The sequence below is a fragment of the Aphanomyces invadans genome (genome assembly GCF_000520115.1).
Source record: "Aphanomyces invadans strain NJM9701 unplaced genomic scaffold supercont1.25, whole genome shotgun sequence".
Lineage (NCBI taxonomy): Eukaryota > Oomycota > Saprolegniomycetes > Saprolegniales > Verrucalvaceae > Aphanomyces > Aphanomyces invadans.
The window spans coordinates 338,504-361,945 of record NW_008580170.1 but is presented as its reverse complement, the minus strand read 5'-3'; the positions used below and the strand labels follow the sequence as shown (position 1 = coordinate 361,945).

At 54.9% G+C, this 23,442-nt stretch overlaps 7 protein-coding genes and 1 non-coding gene across 12 annotated transcripts in view; 5 read left to right on the top strand and 3 right to left on the bottom strand.

The window, feature by feature from the left end:
- Positions 1-569: 569 nt before the first annotated feature.
- Positions 570-3,163, top strand: H310_10250 (hypothetical protein). The gene has a single exon (XM_008876580.1). It carries the CDS (start codon positions 599-601, stop codon positions 2,999-3,001), a length of 2,403 nt encoding a protein of 800 aa, XP_008874802.1. The 5' UTR covers positions 570-598; the 3' UTR covers positions 3,002-3,163.
- Positions 3,164-3,836: 673 nt separating this feature from the next.
- On the bottom strand, positions 3,837-4,955 carry H310_10249 (hypothetical protein). The gene has a single exon (XM_008876579.1). The coding sequence runs from the start codon at positions 4,898-4,900 to the stop codon at positions 4,133-4,135; it is 768 nt and encodes a 255-aa protein (XP_008874801.1). The 5' UTR covers positions 4,901-4,955; the 3' UTR covers positions 3,837-4,132.
- Positions 4,956-5,704: 749 nt separating this feature from the next.
- On the top strand, positions 5,705-8,529 carry H310_10248 (hypothetical protein; the record flags this gene model as incomplete). The annotated part of the gene is made up of 13 exons (XM_008876578.1): positions 5,705-5,897; positions 5,943-6,045; positions 6,091-6,299; positions 6,345-6,472; positions 6,517-6,664; positions 6,711-6,805; positions 6,884-6,993; positions 7,095-7,225; positions 7,376-7,500; positions 7,677-7,940; positions 7,994-8,116; positions 8,164-8,255; positions 8,310-8,529. The coding sequence occupies 13 exons, from the start codon at positions 5,705-5,707 to the stop codon at positions 8,527-8,529; spliced, it is 1,941 nt and encodes a 646-aa protein (XP_008874800.1).
- Positions 8,530-8,720: 191 nt separating this feature from the next.
- H310_10247 lies at positions 8,721-8,792 on the top strand. Its single transcript has one exon. It is a non-coding gene; the product is annotated as a tRNA-Thr (tRNA).
- A 1,246-nt stretch (positions 8,793-10,038) lies between these two features.
- H310_10246 (hypothetical protein) lies at positions 10,039-10,618 on the bottom strand (the record flags this gene model as incomplete). Its single annotated transcript, XM_008876577.1, has 1 exon — positions 10,039-10,618. The coding sequence occupies one exon, from the start codon at positions 10,616-10,618 to the stop codon at positions 10,319-10,321; it is 300 nt and encodes a 99-aa protein (XP_008874799.1). The 3' UTR covers positions 10,039-10,318.
- A 1,515-nt stretch (positions 10,619-12,133) lies between these two features.
- Positions 12,134-13,217, top strand: H310_10245 (hypothetical protein). Its single transcript, XM_008876576.1, has one exon. It carries the CDS (start codon positions 12,342-12,344, stop codon positions 12,909-12,911), a length of 570 nt encoding a protein of 189 aa, XP_008874798.1. The 5' UTR covers positions 12,134-12,341; the 3' UTR covers positions 12,912-13,217.
- A 170-nt stretch (positions 13,218-13,387) lies between these two features.
- Positions 13,388-16,248, bottom strand: H310_10244 (hypothetical protein). 5 transcript variants are annotated; one of them, XM_008876573.1, is made up of 5 exons: positions 16,013-16,248; positions 15,720-15,964; positions 15,222-15,664; positions 14,250-15,157; positions 13,388-14,192 (listed from the first exon to the last, which is right to left on the bottom strand). In XM_008876573.1, exons 1-5 carry the CDS (start codon positions 16,226-16,228, stop codon positions 13,851-13,853), a joined length of 2,154 nt encoding a protein of 717 aa, XP_008874795.1. In that variant the 5' UTR covers positions 16,229-16,248; the 3' UTR covers positions 13,388-13,850. The 5 variants fall into 5 exon arrangements, with proteins under 5 accessions (XP_008874795.1, XP_008874796.1, XP_008874797.1 ...); XM_008876574.1 differs by having other exon boundaries at positions 15,222-15,661; XM_008876575.1 differs by having other exon boundaries at positions 13,388-15,157; positions 15,222-15,661.
- Positions 16,249-17,111: 863 nt separating this feature from the next.
- H310_10243 (hypothetical protein) overlaps positions 17,112-23,442 on the top strand; it is a gene marked incomplete at its 3' end in the record, with an annotated part of 9,942 nt that continues 3,611 nt past the window's right edge. Inside the window, exons 1-10 of the mRNA XM_008876570.1 lie at positions 17,112-17,704; positions 17,765-18,288; positions 18,453-18,729; positions 19,061-19,295; positions 19,350-19,656; positions 19,936-20,685; positions 20,823-21,189; positions 21,375-21,870; positions 22,015-22,410; positions 22,622-23,155. Coding sequence (XP_008874792.1) covers positions 17,122-17,704; positions 17,765-18,288; positions 18,453-18,729; positions 19,061-19,295; positions 19,350-19,656; positions 19,936-20,685; positions 20,823-21,189; positions 21,375-21,870; positions 22,015-22,410; positions 22,622-23,155 — 4,469 coding nt within the window. The 5' untranslated portion in view covers positions 17,112-17,121. The remainder of the gene's footprint in view (positions 17,705-17,764; positions 18,289-18,452; positions 18,730-19,060; positions 19,296-19,349; positions 19,657-19,935; positions 20,686-20,822; positions 21,190-21,374; positions 21,871-22,014; positions 22,411-22,621; positions 23,156-23,442) is intronic.

The following is a 23,442-nucleotide window of genomic DNA, read 5'->3' as shown; positions in this document are numbered from 1 at the left end:
TAAAATTTCCAGCAAAACCCAACGTCGAAATAATATACCTTATACAAATATCAAGATATTGCACTAGTACCACGGGGGAAGGTATTCAGTCGTTCCCTGCATTGCCCTCCAAAGCCCAAGTATCCACTTCCTCGACTTCGAGGTGGTAAATTTTGGATTGATCAACAATTTTACATGTTTCTATTGTGTGTTTTCTCGTGGTGGAGGAGTATCGAAGGTTTGAGTTCGAAGGAGTTGTGACGATAAATTTAAAAGGACGAAACACGACATTATAGACAGGACGGCAGTAGTACATGAAAATCCGAACTCCTCCTCGTCCAATGAAATCCGCTGAATTTACACGCGCGGCCTTTGGAGGACGAAGGGCCGCTGACGGGGCACGCTCCAAACTCGACCATTGGTTCCGAATGTTTCGATGGGGTTGCGGATCTCACGCGACCTCTGAAGCGGCGCGTAACGCCACCGCCAACGCCGCACTATAGTGGGCTAGCAACCTCGTGTCGGTTTCGCAACATGAAACTGCTGCCGTTTTTCGTTTCACGTCGGTTGCCTTGCGAGCGGGTGCGCAGTGTTTGTTTTTGGGCTGCGCACTCGTGTGATGGAGTCAAGTTGGAAAAGTCCATTTGCAACACCGGCCGACGTGGCGTCTCCAACGACCGCGTTCGTCCAAATGGACGAAGACCCCATTCAAGTCGTCCACGCGGCTGCTGTGATTCCGACCGCATCCGCGAATATCCAAGGGCAAGGAATTTTTGCCGAAGAAGATTCAAATGACTTGGACAAGACGGACGCCGTCCCGACCAAGGAACGAACGCTCGAAGTCAAAGCCCCAAGCCACGCCATCTCGTACCGACCTGACATCGACGGCCTCCGCGCCGTCGCGGTCGTTCCCGTCGTCCTTTTCCACGCATACCCCCACCTCCTCCCCGGCGGTTTCGTCGGCGTCGACGTCTTCTTTGTAATTTCTGGGTTCCTCATCTCGGCAATTCTATTCAAGGAAGGCAAGAAAGGAGCGTTCACATACGCCAACTTTTACTCGCGCCGCATTCGACGCATCTTCCCCGCACTGCTCGTGGTGGCGGCGTTGACGCTTGTGGTCGGATGCTGCTGGCTGCTCAAGACGCCGCTCCGAACCCTCGCGGCAACGTTGATTGCCAGCACATTGTTTGGGGCCAACCTCCAGCTTCTCACGGTGAACGAAGGGTACTTTGACGCCAGCGTCAAGGAGAATCCATTGCTGCACTTGTGGTCCCTTGGAGTCGAAGAGCAGTTTTACATTGTGTGGCCATTCCTCGTGTCGGTCTTATTGCGCTTGCCCCTCCGACGGGCAGTGCTTGTCCAAGTCGCGTTCATCGTGGCGAGCTTCGTCTGCAACGTGCTCCTCCTCGGCGCCGGGGGCACGAACAAGTATGCATTTTACTTTCCCCTGAGCCGCTTCTGGCAAATGGCAATGGGAGGACTGCTTGCCTACGACGTCGCACATGCCAAGGCTGTCGCGTCGATTGTCGACGGCAAAGCTGCAGGGGCGGCCGCGCTCTCGTTCAGCTCGCTCGCGCTCATTGCAATTGCCTATGCCGTCACAGACGAGGCGGATGCGTTCCCGGGGTTTTGGGCGCTGATGCCCACAATTGGAGCGGTCGGGATCATTGCTGCCGGAAAAGATAACCCCCTGAACCGGCATTTCTTGGGTAACTCTGTCATGACCTTTATCGGGAACATCAGTTACTCATTGTACTTGTGGCACTGGCCCCTCCTCGTGCTGGCCAAGGCGCATTTCCCAAATAACTCGACTCGCCCTTGGTACATGGAGCCGTACGCGATGGTCGTTCTGGCGGTCGTGTTGAGCATCTTGACGCTGTACCTTGTCGAAAACCGCACACGGCGACATCCATCGCCCGTCCTCGTGCCCGTACTCGCCGTCTGCATGGCGATATTGGGCATCATGGCCGCCGTCGTCTTCAAATTCCCCACCACGTTTTCGTTGCCTGCCCAGAGCCTGATGGCGCTTCCAGTCAACGGCGATTTGAACGGCACAACAACAACGACCACGACCGTGATCGTGAATGCCACGACCAACACGACGACTACAGTCACGACCCGAGTTCATTTGAACTGGAGCAAACCGCCGAGAACGAGCGATCCAACAGTCGCCAAGATTCTTGCGGGTATCGAAGACTGGCGTCCGCTGGACGGGTACGAAGGCTACAATGAACCGCTCTCGGAAGACAACATGAAGATCCTCAATCGGCAAGGCACACGGCTCCCGACAATCGTTGTCCTTGGCGATTCGCATGCGAACCAGCTCATGCCTCGGTTCAAGCGGCTACTGGAACTAGCCGTGGCGGCTGACCCGGTCAACGGCGCGGCCAAATTTCCCGTCATCGTGTTTCGATCGGCCAACGCGTCGCCTCCCTTGGCGTGCAATGGGCGGCACGGTGGCGACCTCGATCTCTTGCGTGACACCAAACCGAAGGTCGTGTTTTACTCGTCCAACTGGATCCAGTTCTGGCGTGCGGGGGGTGGCCCTGGTACGACGGCGAGCTTGACCCCCAGGTGCTGCGTCCCTGGGTACCAAGACTCGTGTTCGTACCAAACGTTGGCGGATGTTCAGGCCATGGCAAATACCTTTCAAGCTGAGCTGGCGGGGCTCGTCCAGGCCGGAACAATGGTGTTTGTAGCCGCCATCAACCCGGAAGGCCCCGAGTTCAGTGGCCGGAACATGCTCAACGGCAACAACGTGGGGGCGGTAGCACCCATTCGTCGGTCAACTTTCCGCCAAACGTTCGCCCCTATCATTTCGATCCTGGAGACGGCCGTCGCCAACGCGAACGCCACCCTGATCGACTTTTCCGACAACCAGTGCTGGGAAGACGTGTGCCAAGTCGTGTCGATGGCCGAAGGCGAGCCCGTATACAAGGACAAGGATCACATTCGACCGTACTATGCGCGAAACTACCTCTCGACAGTGGACGTCGTGGTCGAGGCCGCGATCGCACCATAAGACGCTGTCGGCTCGCTGGCTGTTGCGCTGGAATACACGACCGACGCGCCGTGTTATCGTACGTGTTGTCAAAAGCAGAGCCATGCAGTGATGCGAGCATTACCAGATACGATATGGAATATTATATACATGTTTATCCCTGGTCGGGAGGGAATGTGTCGGTGGTGACGCTTAACATCGTCTGTACGAACTGTCACGGGTTCAATCCCGTGAATCCTCAAGCTTTAGGAGGAAAAAAGACTAATGGCCGTTAGTCCCATCTAGTCCCCAATTGGGGACTAGGCGGAGGGGTATTTGGGATTGTCTGATCATGTGCCTTACATATGGGGGAATAAAGCGAGCAGTAGCGCCCTTAGTCAGACCCCCACTAGTACCAACCTGGTACTAGTACCCCGGAAAAACCTGTCGTCATAAGTGTAATGAATCTGGGCGAAGGTGATGGGGAGCAAAAATAGGGATTACCTCTGCCTGGAATAGGATAAATATCCTACAAAGGACAGTGGAATGTCTAGGCTCGCACATCAGATTGTCTTCACAATCGTCTGTACGAACTGTGTTGGTAGGTAACGTAAATTTTGCTCAATTTGTTTAGTTTTGGACCATTTTGTACATCCTATTCACGAATTTGGGCAATTTTATTGCCATCTTGTTTGGATTCGTCCAATTGCTTACGTTTTCGCAAATTTAGACAATAATTTTGCTCATGTTTCCAAATTTCGGCATCGCTGTGTCTCGTTTTCACGATTTCGAGCATTTCGCATCTCATTTTCATAAAATTCTGCGAACCACGAAACGCTCCAAGTTATCGATTTCCAAATGTAGAATAACGCTGCTGATCAAGGCATCCCACGTCCCAGTCCAACTGGATTGTTGCAAGCAGTTCCGCGACTGCGAAGACGAAGGGACGAGTGGTCATGCACGGGCGCTTCGCCGAGAGGACAAGCACTCGGGATGGCGTGCATGGGCATTACGATATGCATCCTTGCGAAATACTTGGTCGATGCATGCGATGATGCTTCCACGAAACCTCAGTCGCCTTGACCCCGTCGCAACTGGCCAACATGTTCCACTGCGCTGGAAAATGGGACCCATCGACGCCACAGGATCGTTGAGTTATCCTACAACCATCGCCTATACTGCAATGCCTGCCAGCGCCGAAGCGTTGCTATTGCTGTTGGTGGTTGTCGTCGAGGCGACGCTAGTGGTGGCTGACGTTTTCGTGCGATGGAGACCGCAAAATCCGTAGTTCTTCTCAAGGGCTGGCTGATCGCACTTCTTGCACGATGGCACCCGCTTCGTCAGCAGCGGGGCAGTCATGGTGCCATGGCTTTCCGGGTCTGTGGTCGAACCCTGGGTGGATGCTGTGGGAGGTAAGATGGAATAGAAGCTCGACGTTGGCCGGTGGTGCCCACAAAATCCATAGTTCTTCAACAGAGCCTCCCGGTCGCACTGCTTGCATTTGACTCCAGCACCGACACGAGGCTTCTTTTCCATGATCATCATGTGCTGGGGGTTGATCACTTCTTGCATCAGTTTCCGCTTTGCGACCGCTACGTGGCGCAGCTTGGCGTCGACAAAGTACACAGCCGCCTTTCGTGTTTCTCGAGCTTGCTGTTTCTCAGCTTCCGTGGCCTTCCGACGCCGGGCGAGCCATCCGCACTCCTCGCAGTACTTTTTAAAGCGGCTCCACGTCACCTCGGTCAAGTGATCGCTTGGGGACAACACTTGGTGGTATGCCCCGTCCCGCGTTGCCGGTGTCGCGGCAAACGTGGTAAATTTCTCCTTTGCCACTTCCAATCGCTTCAATGCTGCCTCCGACACGTCGCTCCACGAGCTTCGATCCACGGTATTCTCTTCCCACCCGAACGACAGGCCTTCCCGAAAACTTAGCTCCATCATCACCCGGTCCGTCGCCCCACTCCGTCGTCCCGGCTGCCACCCAACGGCCTCATTGCCAATCGCGGTATCCGGTTCATCCGGATAATATGGCTGGATGCAACTACAACAAGGCGTTTGATTCGTCCATCATTCACGAATCAAATCATAGTACACGAGATTACAGCCAATCAGCACCGCCTCCACTGAGTAAGAGTAATTTGATCGCCAACGAGCAACGTCCTTTCAAGTCGCTCCCATCAGCACACGGGGATAGCAGCTCACGCGTCGTCGGAAGGATGCTGGTTTATGCTTGGCGAGTTTGGTACGAGCGAATGTTGCGGTGTCCATTTGAAACCCTCGAGAATGTCGAGCACACGATCTCTTGTGGAGTCGACTGCAACGAGATGGCGAGCGACTGGAAACAAATTGGCGCAATGCGGAGGTACCCTTGGAAACAAGCGGACGCAACGTGAGCTCTCTGGTCGCCATTCAAAATATAACTGGAGCTCGACGCGTATCCCAGCCAAGACCTGTAGGCGTACATGCACATCGACATCTTTCATTCGGTCGAACAATGCGCAAACGGCTTTGTTGTCGAACGGCGCTTTACTTACGGGGTGGTGCGCCGTTCGGCAGCAATGCAGATATCAAACCCGCCAGAGTGATGAGCCATCGACCCGACGAGGCAATCGAGCCATCGATCATTGCTTTGTCGACTTATCCTGTCGAACCTATACAGTGCCAACGATCATCCGGATAATCGGGTTCACCCCCGAATCAGCCAAAAATAGCATTCTCAAGAACAGCATTGGATCGGATTTCGAGATGATGTACGTCGGTGGTGGCGGCGGTGTTGGCCTCGTGGTGGCTGCCTTGCTGCATTTCGTGGCGGCAACACAATCGCACGATACTGCCGTCCTCCCAGTACTACTCATACCTGGCTACGCGTCGACGCAACTGCATGCATGGCGCAGCGAACGGTGTAGTGGACTGGGGCACGATGTCGCTGTCGGCGATCGTATGCGCGTTGAGGTTGCCAAACTCGGCTAACACCGTCGCGTAGGAGTATGGATCAATCTGGCACACTTAATCGGCCAGAAGGAATGCTGGCTCAAGTGCATGTCGCTCCGCTTGGAAGACCAAGGCGACGTCAGCTGCAAACTTCGGTACCTTGCGTCTTCCGCACGACACATGTAGCTGACACGCCGCAGAGCGGGCGAAGGCATCTCGTCGATCGCAGAGCTCGCACCTGGACTAGTCACGGGTCCTATGAGCATTGTGTGGCGAAATGTGATCGAAGCTCTCACCGACCACTTCGACCTCGGGCCACACCAGCTTATGGTGGCATCGTATGACTGGCGTCTACCGCCGTCCAAGCTCCAAGAGCGAGATCACTACTTCTACACGCTCCAGCAAAAAAGTACATTGCACGACTGAGCTCCGCCTCATTCCTCATCGCTGTTAGTTGAAGATGCCGTAGTACAAAACAAGAGCCCCGGCATTGTCGTTCTCGCCCATTCGCTCGGGAACAATGTCTTTCGGTACTTTCTAGAGTGGCTGAGGCGGCAGTTCGACTCCCCGGCAGCGTACCAGGTACCTTACCGCCTCGAAGATTTGAATTGTCATCGTGGGTCTAGACGTGGCTGGACTCGCATATTGCGTCGTACTTTGCCGTGGGCGCCCCCTTTCTTGGCAGTGCCGAATCGATCGAGTCGCTGACATCGGGCAGTTCAGTCACGCTGCCACTGGGGAGAGAGTCGCTTCGCCAGCTCCAAGTGACATTCGGTACGTTTGCCCAACAATTGTTAAGCTGAGGGGGTTGGATGGTCAGGATCGATGCAGTGGATGCTTCCATTTCCTCGCGCCCCAGACGACCCCAAAGCCAACGAAACCCTTATCACCGTGCGATTCCTCACCAAGGCAGAGGTCAGCGATGATGATCGGCAATTCACCCTTTCAACGTGAACGTTCCTGTGGCTGAAACACTGGATCGGGCGAATATAGGCATACACGACCGAAAACTTTACCTTGGCCGACATCACAAACGGCCGATTCCACCGCGCGATGCAGACAGCGGACCCACGATTTCACGACTTGGCATATTTATACGACCAGTACGACGTCGTGGACACCGTTGTGTGTGGCTTTGTGCTTGGGTTTGTGCTTCGATGCGCATTGCGGGTGGACTCTTTTATCTAATCCTCGATTCTTGCAGGTATTACACCAACGATCCCGTCCTGAATCCCCACTCGCCGTGGGAACGGCCGCCGATCAAGTCAGTTTACATTGTGTACGGGACGGGGTTGCCGGTGAGTCCATTCCTTCGTTATGAGCACTCTAGCTCGAGTATATGTCGTTGTATCGGCGTTCGTTCTGGCGAGATGGAATGGTCGTGCGTGTGGGATGCTGCTGCATCGTGAGGCTGTATTCAACGCAATTCTTGACGACGACTGGAACCGCAGGTGCGCCATCGATACACGTTGACTCAAACGGAAGTCGGTCGGTGGGAGTTGACGTCAGTTATGGGGGAGGGGCCAGACCCCACCACGTGCTTCAAGACGGGGGACGGCACTGTCGGGTACGACTCGTTGTCGTGGGGCCACACTTGGCTCGGCCAAAAGGTAAAATTGGCGACAAGAGTGTGGAGCTCGTGTCGGCAATCGCCTTGGCTTCACGGGACTGTTCTTTCGTCCGTTCAGAGCAATTCGCGGTGTCGAGAATAGAACGTTTGAGTACATTGCGCGCGACCATCCACGGACGCTTTCTCGGCCATCCATTTTTGATGGAATTGTCGTAGGGAGACTCGATCCGAGTGACTCGCATCCCGCAAGCCCCATTCTTCACCGACGACGACGTCTCGACCACCCATTCGACCCGCCTCGAGTACAGTAGCTACACCCACGACCAACCTCAACACGGCGGGGTGTGTGTCGCCCCGTCGAAGCAGCCCCAGAACGCGACGTCCACCGGCGGCCGACGAGGGTTCCTTAGTGACATGATGTGGTCTGGCGAGCCCGACCCAAGTATTACGTTTTACGAATACACCGACACCCGAACGCATGTAAGGGCACTTCTTGGCTGTGTCCATTGACCTGATCAGTTGACGGGATGCAGACGAGCGTATGGGAGCTAGATCGAGTGCAGCACCGCGAGATCCTGTCGCATCCGGCGTTTTTGAGAGAACTCAAGCATGAATTACAGCAGGCGTTTGCGACGGGTCGGGCTCATGCGTCCAAGGTACACCCGACGGCCTCAGTCAGGTTTAACAAGCTGGCGTGCTTTAGAGCTTTCGACCACCTCATCACGACTCGGATTGCTACTGGAACTATCTGGGGGCACAATGTGCTTATTCCGAGTATTGCCAATACGACTACAAGTACGCAATCGACTTGAGTCTTCGACCACGTTGACCTGGAACGACTACTGCTAGGTTTGGCGATGTCACACTCGACCAATCTTGCCGCATCAAAACAACAAACACGGGTGGCCCCACAGAGACGAACGACAGGGGACCACAAGATGCCCACCAGGGAGTCTACCCCCCTACTGGACCGCAATCTCTGATGGGCGAGCCATTGTTCAAGCACATCCTCAGCGACTACACCAGCCAGTGCGGCACACACAAGGCCCACGATCGAATGGCGCCCTGAGCAGCGATATGACTACAAATAGAAGTATTCTTACACGTGTGGCCCCGTGCGCAAGCAGTGACATGACTACACATAGACGTATTCTTACAAGTGTGGCTCCATGCGCAAGCAAAAGGAACGCCGGCGGTCAACATCCAACTTCCGAAAAGTTGTAACGTTAAAATGCCTAATGCTACGATAGTGAACGCCCCGCCTTTGTGGCTCAGTGGTAGAGCATCTGTCTTGTAAACAGAAGGTCCCCGGTTCAATCCCGGGCGGAGGCACTTCTCGCGAGGCCAATATTTTCTGCAGGCTAAATCACTTAGCCTGCAGAAAATATGGCGCAATTTTATTTTTGGGGAACCGCTTGTGTGCTGTGGTTCGTGTGAAGATCGAAGTGCAGGGAGAAGGTCGTCGGCCCCGCCATCCATGGTTGCGGGGCCGTCGATGATTATCCAAGTCATCTGCATGCTTCAATGCCCGCCACGTTCACTCTCTCCCCCCACCGCCATCATCTTCCTTGTCAGATCACACGTCTTTGTCTCGACGATTCTTGTCCTTGCAACATGAACTGATTGTGATATTTCACGTTTGGGCAAAGACGCCGAGGTCGAGGGTGGTGGTGTGCATGCCCGATATATGTAGCTGCAGGTGCAGTGTGGGAGCGAGAGGGATGTCTGACTCACTTCCACACGTACGCGTCGCGGAAGCGTTCGACGCACCCATCGCAGCGCGCCTCCTCCACGCAATGTTCCGTCCGCCAAGCCGACATCGTGCCACTGGACCACCATGTCTCGAGCAAACGAATCGTCTTGATCGGAAAGAAGTCTTGTGCGCGCGACTCACCACCAACATCGTGGCGGCGACACCCGCATCCCCACTGGAACCTCCTGCGTCGTGATAGAGAAAAGATGCCACACACCATGAGATTCCCATAGCGTGCGGTGCGCAATCGCGGGAATCTGGTCACGTTGCGACATCATCAAGGCAGTGCACGATGATGTGACTGCTGACACGTACCCAGTTACTACAAATTATGGGACAACTCAGGTCGACGATGGCTCCACATGGTTTCGTGGCGCGCGCCCCGCGTACCTGGCCTGTCACTGGGACGGTTGCGTCTGGCTCAGCGCTTGAGACGCCACGGCCTTTCGCGACGACGTTGGCCGCCGACGTCGCGAGGGATGGGCAGCGCTGAATTGTCCATGTTCTTGCCGGCGGTCGTGCACGTGCTATCGAACGTCGGAGCGACCATCACCCTTTAGTAGGTGTTTACTATGTGGTGGGTTGCGACAAACCCATGGACTTATCACCCCTCGAGTGCACATCGCGGCGCGGCCGAAGTGGAAGTGCCGTAGCGTCGGACGGCGCATGAAGGGGACGCGCGGTTCGACAGATACGTGTCGGCGATCGCAGCGCTGTTCGATGGCATGGCAACAACAATACGGTTCGGGGGTTGAAGCACTCTAGGATAGCAACGACTTGGAGGAAGCGGCAGATGCCTCGTTCAGCACCAATGCACCAGAGAACTACCGACACACATCCTATGCATTCACGACGAATAACAACTACAACGCGCGGGACTAGCTCGCTTCCTCAACAGAAAACATGGTCGGTGGCCGGCTCGTGCCGTGCGCACAAAGACAGGAGCTTTGGTGCATGGCGGCAAGCCGCATCAATGCCTCGACTGTCCACGGGGTCGTCGCGGCACGAACGGCGACAAGATGGTTCGTTGGCTCGGTCGAAGATGCCACCAGTGTCCAAGCCAACCAAGCCGGGTCGGTGGAACCGGCAGCGCACCGACGACGATTCAGCACGCATTGACCGAGTCCGTCGCCGGCATCGCGCTCTGGACGTGGCCGCGCACTGTTTCCATGTACAACGCGTTGCTTTGGCAGTCGAGGGAGCAGTACATGGACGAGCAAACGCTGGCTTGAATGAGGTAGATTTTGTGGCAGTTGAGACACTTGCCGCGGCCGGTCACGATCGAGTTCGGGTCGGACGGGACGATCACTTGAGCGCTTTGAAGCATATCTTGATGCGGACGGCGGTGGAAATTGAAAAGTGGGCGAAACCAAACTCCGCTCCGGGTGTGCAATGACACGGCCATGCTGCCGAGTGGTCGCTTCGTGGGAAAGGTGGGTACGGGACAGGAGACATCCGGCCCCACAAAGACTAGTTTGTACGCGACGCTTCCATATCCCATCGGCCGACGCCCATCGAGGTCCGGGAGACAAAACCGCCACCGTCTCCGACGCCAACGCACGTGTGCACTGTGCCAGCGCCGCCCGTGAAAACCGCGCCGATACGTGTACACACTGGAAGGCAATCTCACCCCTCCTTGTTTCGTCCCCATATCGCGTGGAAGAGTCTGGCCGTGCTCAGATGGCACAAAGCGAGTGCGGGTGACATGCGTGCCCGACTCTGCCGTCTCGATCAACACACAGCAGCATGAACGACGGCGCAGAGGATGGCGAGACGACGGTGGCGAGGACGGACGAGTCCATCTCAAGCGTATGTGCCAAGCATCCCTCACGGGGACATGGCAAGGGATCGGCGCTGGGATATGTATGCGCTGCAATTTGCACACGGCGGATGGTGGCAACACCAATCACGATTTGGATAAGCTGTGTCGGTGTATGTAGCTCTCTACTGTTACAGAACGTCTGGAAGGACCGAGTCTTGCCTGCAGCGATTCTTCCCACGCACCTAGACTTCTCTCTCTCGCGCTGGAATTCGACTGTCGAGGGGGGGGGGTCGTGCCGCCGCTGCGCATGACGGTGGCAACCAGCGTGCATTTCTTCACTTGGTCGACGTGATACTCCGTTCCCCCCGTCCGTCGCGTAGCTCCAATGCCGAGGCCAACGAGGTAAAAACGATGGACTTGGTCGACATCGTGGTGCGCTCCACTCTGTTACATACATCTCCCAAGTTGTCGTCTCCCAAGGTGGACCAAGATTACCCGACCAAATTTAAAAAATTCAACGAAACAATGATGAATGTAATGTCGAGCACACCTGCAAAAGGTGGGCGACCGCACCCACAGCCATGGCACGGTTCGCCACTGCGTCAGACAAATCCCGAGCTTGGACCTGAGCAACCCTCTGAGTGGCAATGGAAAAGGGATGTCGGGCACATGGCAAAGAAACGCTGCCTGTGGCCGACGCGGGCGACAAATTCAGCAGTCGTTGGACGATGGTGCTTCGAAGGGCAGCGACCTCTACATGACTGGAATAGCCGACTCGATCGTCACGACATGACAGCGTGAGTGCTTGACAGCCAGCGCTTGGCTTCAACGTACGGACACCTGAGCCAGTCGCACCGACGATTGAATCTTGTCACTCCACCGAACCTGGTAGAGTCTGCAGCCCCGGAATCCCTGCCCGCCTACCGGACTGGGCGGCCATTCCCAGACACGATGATACTTGTGCCGCCGAAGCACGTGGGAGGTCATCACAAACTTCCCACTATGATCGCAACTCCAAGGGGGACGTAGTGGCTCGTCCCGTGTAACGTGGAGACATCACCAAGTCCAATTCCTGCGCGCCGCTGACTAGACTTGGGTTGCCAACACAAAGACCCGCCGGCAAGTACTGCACCCTTCACAACTCATGAGGTATAAATACGACGAATGTTCACAATGGAGTATCTAGCAAGTCAAGTGAAGGAGGCATTTGGCTAGTGTCGACGAGGCGTGGTGGTTGGCACACAACGACGCGCCACGCACGGGCTTGTCACCGCAGCCAGCGACCTGGCAGCAAAATTGAGCGGCGTGGAAATTGCAAAAGCCACTGCGGTTGCCCGGCGCCTGGTCTTGTTTGCATGTGAGGTAGATGCAGGAAGGTTGCGACGGTGGTGCCGCATTGACGAATGGGTTGTGGGTAAAGTCTGCGTCGTCCTTCTTGGGGGTCAAGTACGACGAAGATGTCGGCGTTGAGGCCGACTGGTGTTTGTCCTGGAGCGCGATCGACAGCGGAGGCAATGTGAAACGCATAAGAGTCTCCGCGGGGGTCTTGAGGCTTGGCATATCCTTTCGCAATGGCGACATCGTAGCCACGTTTTGGTTGGTCTTGGCCAAATTCTTGAGTTTAATCTTTTCAATCACAGACAGAGACAGGCGCGAGTTGGTTGGCCGCACCGACATGGACGAGTCCAAAGGACGTTGCGACGCCGATGAAGGCGAGTCGGATTCTGTCGTGGACGATGCATCGTCGCTCGTGCTGCCGGATGGTCGCATCCACTTAGGGCCGCCTCCATGGGCGCGGCACTTTCCTCCACCCTGGCTCGACTTAATGCACCCAGTGACGACGCATCGAACTCCGCCACCGTGCGCTTTGCAAAATCGCTTGCTTTGGGCGCTCTTGTCACATCCGTCGAATTCGCACCGTTTGCCTCCGCCGTGACGAATGCAGAATCCACCGCCTTGATCGCTGAGGTTGCATCCGTCCATGCCACAGCGTTTGCCGCCACCGTGTGCTTTGCACAGCCCACGCGATCGAGCGCCGCTCGTGCAGGCATGGACAATGCACTTTTTCAGCTTCCGCTTCTTTTTGAGCCCATCGACCGTTGTCGTGCCCGTTACGACGTGCGTGTGTCCGTGGGGCCGGCCGTACGTGTCTTCCATGACTTTCACGAGGCTGTGGAAGTTGTGGGAACTGGTCGTCTCGTCCATGATGCAGCGATGCTGTCGTCGTCGTGCGCCGTCCAGAGGCTTTTCCGAAATGGTGTCGAGAGGCGTGGCGTGCGGCGTGCGGCTCAAAAAAAGAGCCACCTGGGAGTTTCTTGCAATCTTCTATTCATGCGATATGATTGGTGTATATTTATAGAATTCCAAATTGGACGCATGGGATTGGCTGAATCTCGGAAATGGATCTTTTCGGGCGTTTCAATATTAGCGGCAATTTCTGGCCGTTTTGTTGTCCCGACAAGCCACGAGGGACGAAAGGGACGACGCCGCGGATGTCTCGTCTGTGAGAATGAACATGCTCGGGACACGTAGCGACGTCCGCTGCTCCCGTCCACGACGTATGGGTGATGGAAGATCCACGTGGACACTTCGTCGCAACGAGTGCCATGTCATGATTGACCTGGACTTGGTGTTTCCGAAACCCCTCGCCACTTCTTCGCGGTTGGTCGACCCATGAAAAAGGACCGACAGCAATACCTTCACGAAACAGACGCCTTTCTCCGCAACGGCGTGAGAAGCCCTGACTCTTCCGGAGATGATGGACAGGGGATCGTGCATGCCGGCGACCTGCCTTTTCCACCGCAACGAATACACTCGATTCATTTTCAGTCAAGAGTGACAGGAACCTGCATATGTTGGCACATTTGCGACGATATCAATTATGGAGACGATGCAGCAGCTCTAACGGCTTTGCTTCCAACAGGCTCTCGACGCGGTTGACAGCTTGAGATAATCGCTCGAGCTTGTTGGCGTTTTCGTTCAGCGTTTGCATCATGCTTGATTGTTGCTGGGATAACAATTGCTGGGTCAGAATTGTCTTGCCCAACAGATCCCAGAACCTCGACCGCTGCCTTGTTGTCGCGCCATCACTTTCGTCGCGCAGTGATGTCGACGCTGGAATCACACTGCATGAATAAGCTCTCATGCCACGGGTTTCCAATATATCTGCGCTTCCCGAGCATGCACTCAACCTCAAGTCGCCCATGCTTGCCGTCACCTACGCGGATAAATAAGGTCTCAATGGACTGGAATCACTTGTGAGGCAGGAGTCCACCTCTTGAACTTGTGCCAGTAGTCGAACGAGCAATATGTCGGTTAGTCCAGCCGCAAAGTTTGGCATGATTACAGACAACAGCACCTGGCCGGCCGCATGGGGGGAAACAAGCCACGCAAACACGAACTGCATGTCGGACAAGTCGATGGCAAGCATGGTCCATGTGCCGCCAGGGTACTGTCTTTGATGGCTGAGCAATTGCACCTTGTCTGAAGGTAGTTTGGACGACGAACGGGACAACGCAGCTGTGTGGAACTCAACGACATCGATCGTGGTGTGCATATCTACCAACGAGCGCTTTGTCGTCGACGCAACAATATCTCCATACACTTTGGCTTGGCGAAGGTCCAGGACTTTGTTCCAGTCGACTTTGCCATCCCCCACCGTCAAGACTTTGGTAGCTTTCAAGTAGCCCCATTCGTAGCGTTCATCGAGGGAAAACAGCCTTGTTCCATCCACTTCTCGTTCGAGTTCCCAGGCACTTCGCAACAGCGCGCGATAAAACACCATGGCGGTACGAATCGCGTGGTCATATGGAGTCGCATTCGAATATCGCGATCGATTTCCCACTGTCGTCACAAGCGTACCTCTTTTTGCGCTCGCCGGCCATGATGTGAATGGGGTCAAGGTAACTGAGTCGAACGAATTAACCACAGCCACTTCGTCAGGATCGCTTCGATTTGGCGGCGTTTCTCTTGCGTTGTGTGCAATCGATACCGGACTTGTGTTCTTCAGCTCATCGAAGCTGTTGCCTTTTGGCCAGTGGCTGGTCCCAGCGGCGAAGGCGGCTCGTTCTTCCAGCACTTCCGCGGCAATCCGTGCGACGGAGTCCAATGTATTATGCTGCTCCAAGCTCGTTTGCGTGTGAGGTACGATATCCATGGCAACAACAACGCCAACCATTACCTCTACGTAGAACTTTACCATGAGCGAAAAAAATTTCAACGATATTGTAGAACCACCACTGCGTACCATTCACAAGAATGGGAACACCGGCGAAAAACCGAATTTCGTGCGCCAGTAATGCCGGGGGGCAGGTCGCTTCACCATTTAACGTGTCGTGAAGTATGACTGAGCTATTGCCCCCTTTCGACCACACGATACTGCAAACGTCCGACGGAGAAAGTGTTGGAGGCAGGCCGTAACTGGCTTGGAACTGACTGCTGGCGCTGACGGACGACAAAGATGGGACCACGAGACCGATGCACACCATGGGACAGAACAGCGAATTCGCGACGAGGTGAAGCAGCACGTTCATCGTACTGTCGTCTGGAGCAGACGTGTCTGCCAGTCGATCGCAGTCCAATTTCGACATTGCTGCAGTGCTTTCACCGGTCGTTCGCCATGCTGGACACATGCTCATTTGTGACGTAAGGCGCCACGACACGCTTGACAATTTTTCATTGACGACGCTGCTGCAAAAAGTTTGACACATGAGAGTTGCAAAGTGTGTCGTGAATGTCAACTCACTCAGGTAAGTCTTGATTGTCATCTTTTCCTCCTTGACGTCCAAGGATTCGACCCCCCAACGGTTCCCCAGCGTGACCAGCTAGTCCTCGCACCATGGAAGACTTCGAACGATGTCGGACATCTCGCGTCGCGTCTGTAGCTTGCATGACGCAGAAAGTACATATGCGGACACCGAGTTCGTAATTGAGCCTGATCAGCCGAACCTTCTTGTGTTTGGAGCAGCTGTGGCACAACACTTCGCCACACTGTCGTGCAAGTGAACTATGCTCGCAATCGAATCATTGGGTACTTACTGTGCGGCAATGGTGACGGCGCCGAAATGCATGGAACTGCTGCATGCAAATGTTGCAGTGACTACGGCATTCGTCCTTGACCCATTCATCGGGGCGCAACAAGGTACCCACGGCCAAGAATCCTGCGTCGATGTAGTATACATGTGGCGGGAGCAATGGAGTAGGAGGAGGCAATGACGCCCCCGCCGCTCTTCCAGAGTTCGAGGAGCGGCCCATGTCAGCGGAACAGATAATGCGGAAAAAGCGCGCTGCAAAGCGAAAGATCTATCATCCGGATAGTGAGTTTGCTTCTGCCAACCCGTGTGTAGGAAACGTTACATATCCGGAAATTCGATCTCAAAATCTGCTGTTCAGGAAAATGCGAGGAAAATGCAAAAATACAAGTCGAACAACAACCGTACCAGCATGAATCTCCCCTCACACTCCCCTCCCATCAGCTTTCCGCTTGGTCCCACAAAAGCACGTATCCTCAATGACAAGTTTGAGTTGAAGAAAAGCTGAGATCATAACGAACGAGGGGGTACCATGGTTGCCTCCCTGCTGTTGAATGTTGAATGAGAACATTATTCGTTCGATATTGGTGGTCCCCCTGAGCTTTGCAACCTTGGGGTTTGTATTCGCACATCACAATTCCCTTGAGTTCGTACCAAGTTGAATGGAATGTGCCATATTGGCGGGCCTCCACGAAACTCGTTCAACGATTCGAACGAAATAAATGCATGAAAATTCTCTGCATTGGCTAGGGCTGTGCTCCCTCATGCGAACACAAGTGCATGCTGCTCCCTTTCCGGTGGAAAATATTGAATTGCCTGCCTGTTGTGTGAAATCGACGGGAATATAGGTTAAACTTCGGCTCTTTACCGTTGCATAGAACGTGTTAAACCCACTGCTCCCTGTTCGACTGCAATACAGTAATTCAAAAGGTAGCGAAAGCCTAGTTGAATGATAATCCGATTTAAATTAGCTAATAATCGGCATGCAAATTACCTAACTTAGGATGGCTGCGTGTATTTATGAATCGTGGCCGCACGTGGGTATCCGGATATAGTTTCCGGATAGGCCGCGATATCTTCCAACTCACGTTCCATCCTCCAACTTCTGGGACGACCATGAAATGGGAGACAGCGACACTCCGTCCGACGCCTTGGGCGACGAGCTTTGGAGGTGGCGCGCCAAGTGTATTCCGGTCTGCTCGCATGTCTCGTCGAGCTGCAGCATCTGCATCTGCTTGGCGATCCCGAGACTCAGCGGCGGACGACGTAACAATATCTCCTGCAGCTTCCTGCCTCGACATCAGTCGCGTGTGCCGTGTGGCGATTTCGCGGCATGGGACGGTGCGAGACTTACTTTTGCATCCGAATATGCCGTTGGAAGAATTGTACGCGTGTCTGCGTGCGATTTTCCCGCATGTGAACACTACTCCCATTGCTCTGAAGAATGAGTCGAATACGCTGTTCCCATTGTCGCTGCTCTCGCGCCATCCATCGACATTCAGTCGTGCGAAGAAGGATTCAGCGGCACTGTACGTGCCATTTGAGCTCGTGTGTTTGGGCGACCCGGACGTGTCGTATACGGAACTCACTCGCCCAGCGCGCGTGGGTTGGCACCACCATGCCCAAGGAACGAACGAGGAACTGACACAGTTTACGCTGCCCCAACTCATTCACGAATTCCGCCGCGCCGCTCCGACCGGTACAAAACTTTCCTTCTTCCGTTCCTCATTCATGTGGATTGACGAGAAAGTGCTTGCAGGCGCGTTGGACCGCAGCTCGTTCCAGAAGGCGCTGCCGTTGCTGGTTCCTACATCCTCTCCCGACGCGACGACTGTCCATCTGCTGCTGTCGCGCCTCTTCGACGTGTTTGACAAGGATCGTACCGATGTCGTCGACGTAATCGAGTTCGTATCGGGCCTTTCTGTGCTCGTCCAGGGCGACCGAGACGAAAAGATCCAAGCCATGTTTTCGCTCTACGACAGCTCGGCGCAGGGCTTTATCAGCCGCGACGACATGACGACGTACCTCACGTCTGTGTACTTGACCATCGCGGAGCTCAACCCGGAGGTGTTTGCGACCAACCACGTGGACCCGATCCAACTCGGCCACGTCACGGCGGCCCAGTGCTTTGAAGACGCCGACCTGAACCACGACGGCCGCCTCAGCTACGCTGAGTTCCAGGTGTGGTACAGCAAGAGTGTCCACCACCACCAGCCGCATGCGCGCAAACTTAAGCAAGTGCACGTGAAACAAGTCGATTCGCAACTTCGCCAACCCATCCAGGTCAGTTGTCGACCCACGGCAAGCCATTGCCACTGCGCATCTGCTTCGACACTGTGTTTCACGCTCTTGAACAGCCAAAACGTATTTGTGCACACTGCTCGAGGCAAAACCTTTTTTGTGCCCCATCGCTGTGGGTTTGTTTCCTCAAGTCTTTGCTGGAGTAGGTCAAGTGGACGTTAAGCGCTGTGAGAGACATGACTGGCCTTGGCGACTACGCCGTGGACGAAATGCTCGGTTGGTTTCCGCACGACAACGCGCTGACTGAAGCGGATTTCCTCGCCACGATGAAGCGTATCTTGCAGCGCCAGCGCAAACCTGTCACACAGTCCACGATTGCCCTCTTACACACGCTCTTCAACCTCTTTGACTCGGACCACAATGGTGTGCTCAATGCTTTGGAATTGAAAACCGGGCTCTCGGTCCTCTGCCACCCCGATCCGTGTACGTCGTTTGCGTCGACACCTGTGCAACGAACAACTTTCTTTGGCTCGATTCTCTTTGCATATTGGCCATTCTTACGTTTCCACTACAAGACAATTGAATACTTTGGTTCCACATGGGGGAATGCTTTGTGACATGAAACACTGGGGTGAGCGCGCCGGCGCTGATGATGTGCTTCTGCATTTTGGCCGAACGAGGTTGCCGCGGTTCGTGTTTTTAGCCTCCGACATTATTTGCTCGACGTTCCCTCAAGTCTAGCTCTCTTGTGAGGATGCCTCTCTGCTGCTACTGTCTGATGCATGTGGTTGATTTGCGACTGCATTGGTTGTAGATGGAGGCAGCGTGCGCGCTGCGTTCGATTTGATGGACTCGAACGGCGACGGCCGCATCACGCTGGAAGAAATGACGTTGTACCTTCGATCGGTATTTCGTGTGTTGCACGGAGTGACGAATGCCCACGTGCCAGTCCCGCCGGACGTTCTCGCAACGCTGACGGCACAGGAAATGTTCCAAAGAGCAGACTTGAATCACGACGGCAAGATTTCGTTCGATGAGTTTCACGCGTGGTACGCGCCATCCATATCATTGCCTTTTTCGTCGGGCAATGATGTTTTTTATAGGTTCACGGCGGCACCGACCACTGCGCTACCGACCCCCCCGCCCTTGTTTCCGAGTCAGGTGCATGGTCAACACCACCACCAGCAGACAGGAACGATCCCGGGTGGCGTCGCGCTGACGCCGCCAACCAGCGTCACGCTTGAACGGGTGGGAGCGCTAACGAATTTGAGCTGGCGCCATCCCCTTGACGTGTTTGAGGTCGTCGCGCTGTACGTGAATGCCGATGGTGTCTTAACCAAGCATGCATTCGACCAAGCCTTTCTCCACCTCATGCAAGGCTCGACGACGTCTGCGGCCCAAGCTCGCATGGTATGATGTGGGTCAATCTGTCGGGCGGATTAGGTGGACTGGCACGAGTTTCATGGGGTTGTTTTGGCCTCGTCGTCTGAAATGCCATCGTGACGTCGATTCGCCGTTGGGTTTCATGGATGTGAGAACAAAAAGAGTCGCACAACTGTGGCTGCTTCCACGAACTCATCGCGCATTCGCTCTACTTATCCTGTCACTGGAGTCGAATTTTTCACTTGGATTCAGTTTATTGCGTGGCTTTTACGTTGATACAGATGTGAGTTGATAGAAACGATGTAGGTAGTGGATCGGTTGTTCCTTGCTTTTGACGGCGACGGTGACGGCGTTGTCGACTATTGCGAACTCAGCTCTGGACTGTCCTTGCTTTGTGCGGGGTCGCAGCAAGAAAAAATCGAGGCCGCCTTTACCCTGTACGACGTGAACAAGGATCAGTTCATCTCCAAGTCGGAGCTCGTGAGCTACCTTACAGCGGTGTTTCGAGTGATTTACGCGTTCGGACCGCCGCCGATTCCTGGCGTATCCCCCGTGGAGCTGGCCGAGTCGACGGCCGCCGATGCGTTTTCCCAGTACGACTCTAACCACGACGGTCAGCTTAGCCTGGACGAGTTCACGGCGTGGTATTCCGCCCCCACACCTTCCGCCCCGCCCGTGCCACAGCATCCGCCTGCCTCTGGCCTTGCCAAGCCAAGTCATGCTTCGAGTCGAGGGCCACATACGGCGCCGTCATCGTACGACTTGGAGTTTTTGCGCCGTGCCCGGCAAGTGACTCATTTGGGCCAATACGCTGTGGCGGACATTTTCTCGTTTTTTCAAGCGAGTGCGACCAATGATCAACTGTCCAAAGCCCAGTTTTTCCGGTGCTTTAACAAGTTGCTGAGTAAGTCGTCGAGCAACGGCGCATCCCAAGTGACAGCATCGCCCCAACTGCTAAAGGCCACTCTGGAGCAATTGTTTGTGCTGTTTGACACCGATGGCAACGGGGTTGTCGACACGAAGGAGCTGGCAGCCGGCTTGAGTTTGCTATGTGGGGTACGTACCAATGATGGAATGAATGGCTGGTGTGGAGGGTCTCGGATTCGCTCGTTGGAAACGATCGTGAGGTTCCAGATTGGAGTGGATGGCAAGCACAGAATCGTTGTATTCCAACCGCGTTTGAATGGTGTTAGGGCTCTCACCAAGACAAAGTTCAAGCAGCGTTTTCGCTGTACGACAAGAATGGCGACGGGTTCATTTCCCGGGAAGAAATGACCGAGTACTTGACTGCAGTCTTCAAGGTGCTTCTACAAACGTCTCCGGCGCTCCACGCCCAACTCGGCCACGTCTCGGCGGATCACTTGGCCCAAGCCACGACTGGCCAAGCATTTGCGACGTGCGACTTGAATCACGACAATAAACTCAGCATCGACGAGTTCACTGCATGGTACCAGGCACCGCAACCAGGCGCAGTCCGCAATCAACGCCGCCTTCCCACGGCAGCGCCTCGCACGACGTCGTCGTCGCCACTCTCACCCGCGCACGCTCGGGCGTTGTTGGGTAAGCGCAGCAGCGCATAATGCATATAGTTTCGAGCTGCTTATTCTGTGGGGGTGGATGTGTTTTGAATTTCTTGCCTCTCTCTTGCATGGGGTGCCTGCCCGATGCGTTGTATTTTCTTCGTGGGATTGAGTCCTGTCGCCTTTAGACTAAATTCATTGTTGCATGAACGCTTCTCGAGATAGGACTGGGTCACTTGACAGCTGACACGCTGGTTGATTTGTTTCACGACCGGTTGACGGCCCACGTCGTGTCGGAGAAGGCATTTGTTGCGTGCTTTTCCAAGCTCATGCAAAGTGAGAACGATTCCGAAAAGGCTGTCGTCCACGGCCTCGTCAACGAGCTCTACCAGTCGTTCCACAAGGCGTTTCGGTCACTCACGCCGGGGCTGTGCTACCAGGACGTCGCGTGCGGGCTGTCGGTGTTGGCACAGGACGAATCTGCTGACGCTAAAGTCCGCGCGACTTTCCGCCTCATGGACCAAAACGGGGACATGGCGCTGTCGAAAGACGAACTTGTGCGGTACTTTACCGCCGTATTTGCCGTCATGTACGTGCTCAACCCGCCGGCGGATGCGGCTCACGTTTCAGCCCACGAGTTGGCCGCCATCACAGCCGACCACACGATGGAGCAAGCCGACACGAATGCCGATAATTCCATCAGTTTTGCCGAATTTCAAAGGTATGCCCCAACCAAATCAACCTTGCGTGATGCGGTTTGGCTTTCAATCCAGTGGATGGTCGAGAAAGCTGTAGCTTGTTCTCGACCGGCAGTTTTGTTTCGTTTATGATTGGCATTATGAAAATTCATTGGAATGAAATCTAGATGGTACACGCAAGGAGTGCGATCGGAAGGTCCCGCCCCGTTGCCGTCGCTGCGGGAGATCCGGCACATTACGGCATTGGGATATTTGGAGGTGGACGAAGCGTTTGAGCGCCTGGCCGACTGCGCCGACGACGACATGGCATCGTCGGAAGGAGGGAGTGTGTCCTTGGAGGCCTTTGTTGTGTGTCTGACAAACTTGGCCCACGAATTCCACGGCCACGTTCCACTCGCGCTTCCCAGTGTTGCGACGGGTCTCTATCGCGCGTTTGTAAAGGACGCCACCGGCGACCGCGTCGAGTTTGCCGAGCTCGCGGCCGGTCTCAGCGTTCTGTGCAAAGGTTCCCGCGATGCCAAAGTGCAGGCGGCGTTTTCGTTGTACGACTACAACAGCGATGGGTACGGAACATAGTCGTGTGTGTGTCACAGTCGATCGTTTGGCGATGTGCATGCAAATTTGTGGAGCTGAATTCTCGATGGTACTTGCCTCCAGGTGTTCATGCATGGATTGGTTTGTGCTGAGTTTACCCTGCGGAGAGTCAACTCGTCCATTTACATTATCCATGACCCGTCATGGCAAACACATTTACCTGCTTGGTTTATTCCATAGGTACATTTCGATCGACGAAATGACACGGTACTTGACAGCGGTCTTCCGCGTGCTGTACGTGGTGCAGCCAACGATGGCCAGCAAAACGGGCGTGTCGGCGGCCGACCTCGGCCTTCTCACCGCCGAACAAGCGTTTCTCGAGGCCGACGTGAACCGCGACAACCGATTGAGCTTGAACGAGTTCGCCGTGTGGTATGCCAAGCACAAGACCCCCGACGACAGCCTCGTAGAACCGTTGAGTCGCCACCAAAAGCCACTGCGATCCACTGAGCATGGATGGAACGTCGACGCAATTCGACGGCACACCAAGCTCATGTTCCATCGAGCAGAAGACGTGTTTGAACTGTTTGCGGAGGCCGCCAATGACGACGGCCACTTGGACCAAGCCCACTTTGACAAGTGCTTTCTCCACTTGATGGAAGGCGACTCAACGCCCACCACGATTGCGTTTCTTCGCCGGTTGTTCGACCTCTTCGACTCGAACCAAGACGGGTGGGTCGACTTTTCGGAGCTCTCGGCAGGCTTGTCCATCCTGTGTGCAGGTAACCCACCCTCGTCTTGATGAATCCCATGCATGACTGGACAAGTCCATGGATGAGCTGGCAGGAATGATTGTGGCCTTTACGCGCTGCCGTTGAAAATGGAATTGAATGAAGCGGCGTCATGGGACGTCGACATGTTTATGGGTCATGGCGTGTAAATTTCATGTGCTGTGGGTGCTGGTTTGACGAGTGCCGGTGTTTAGCCCGACGAGTTGGGCTCAAATGTAGCGCACTGAAGCGTATATGGTGGATCGATGGTCCTGTGACGGCCGGCATGTC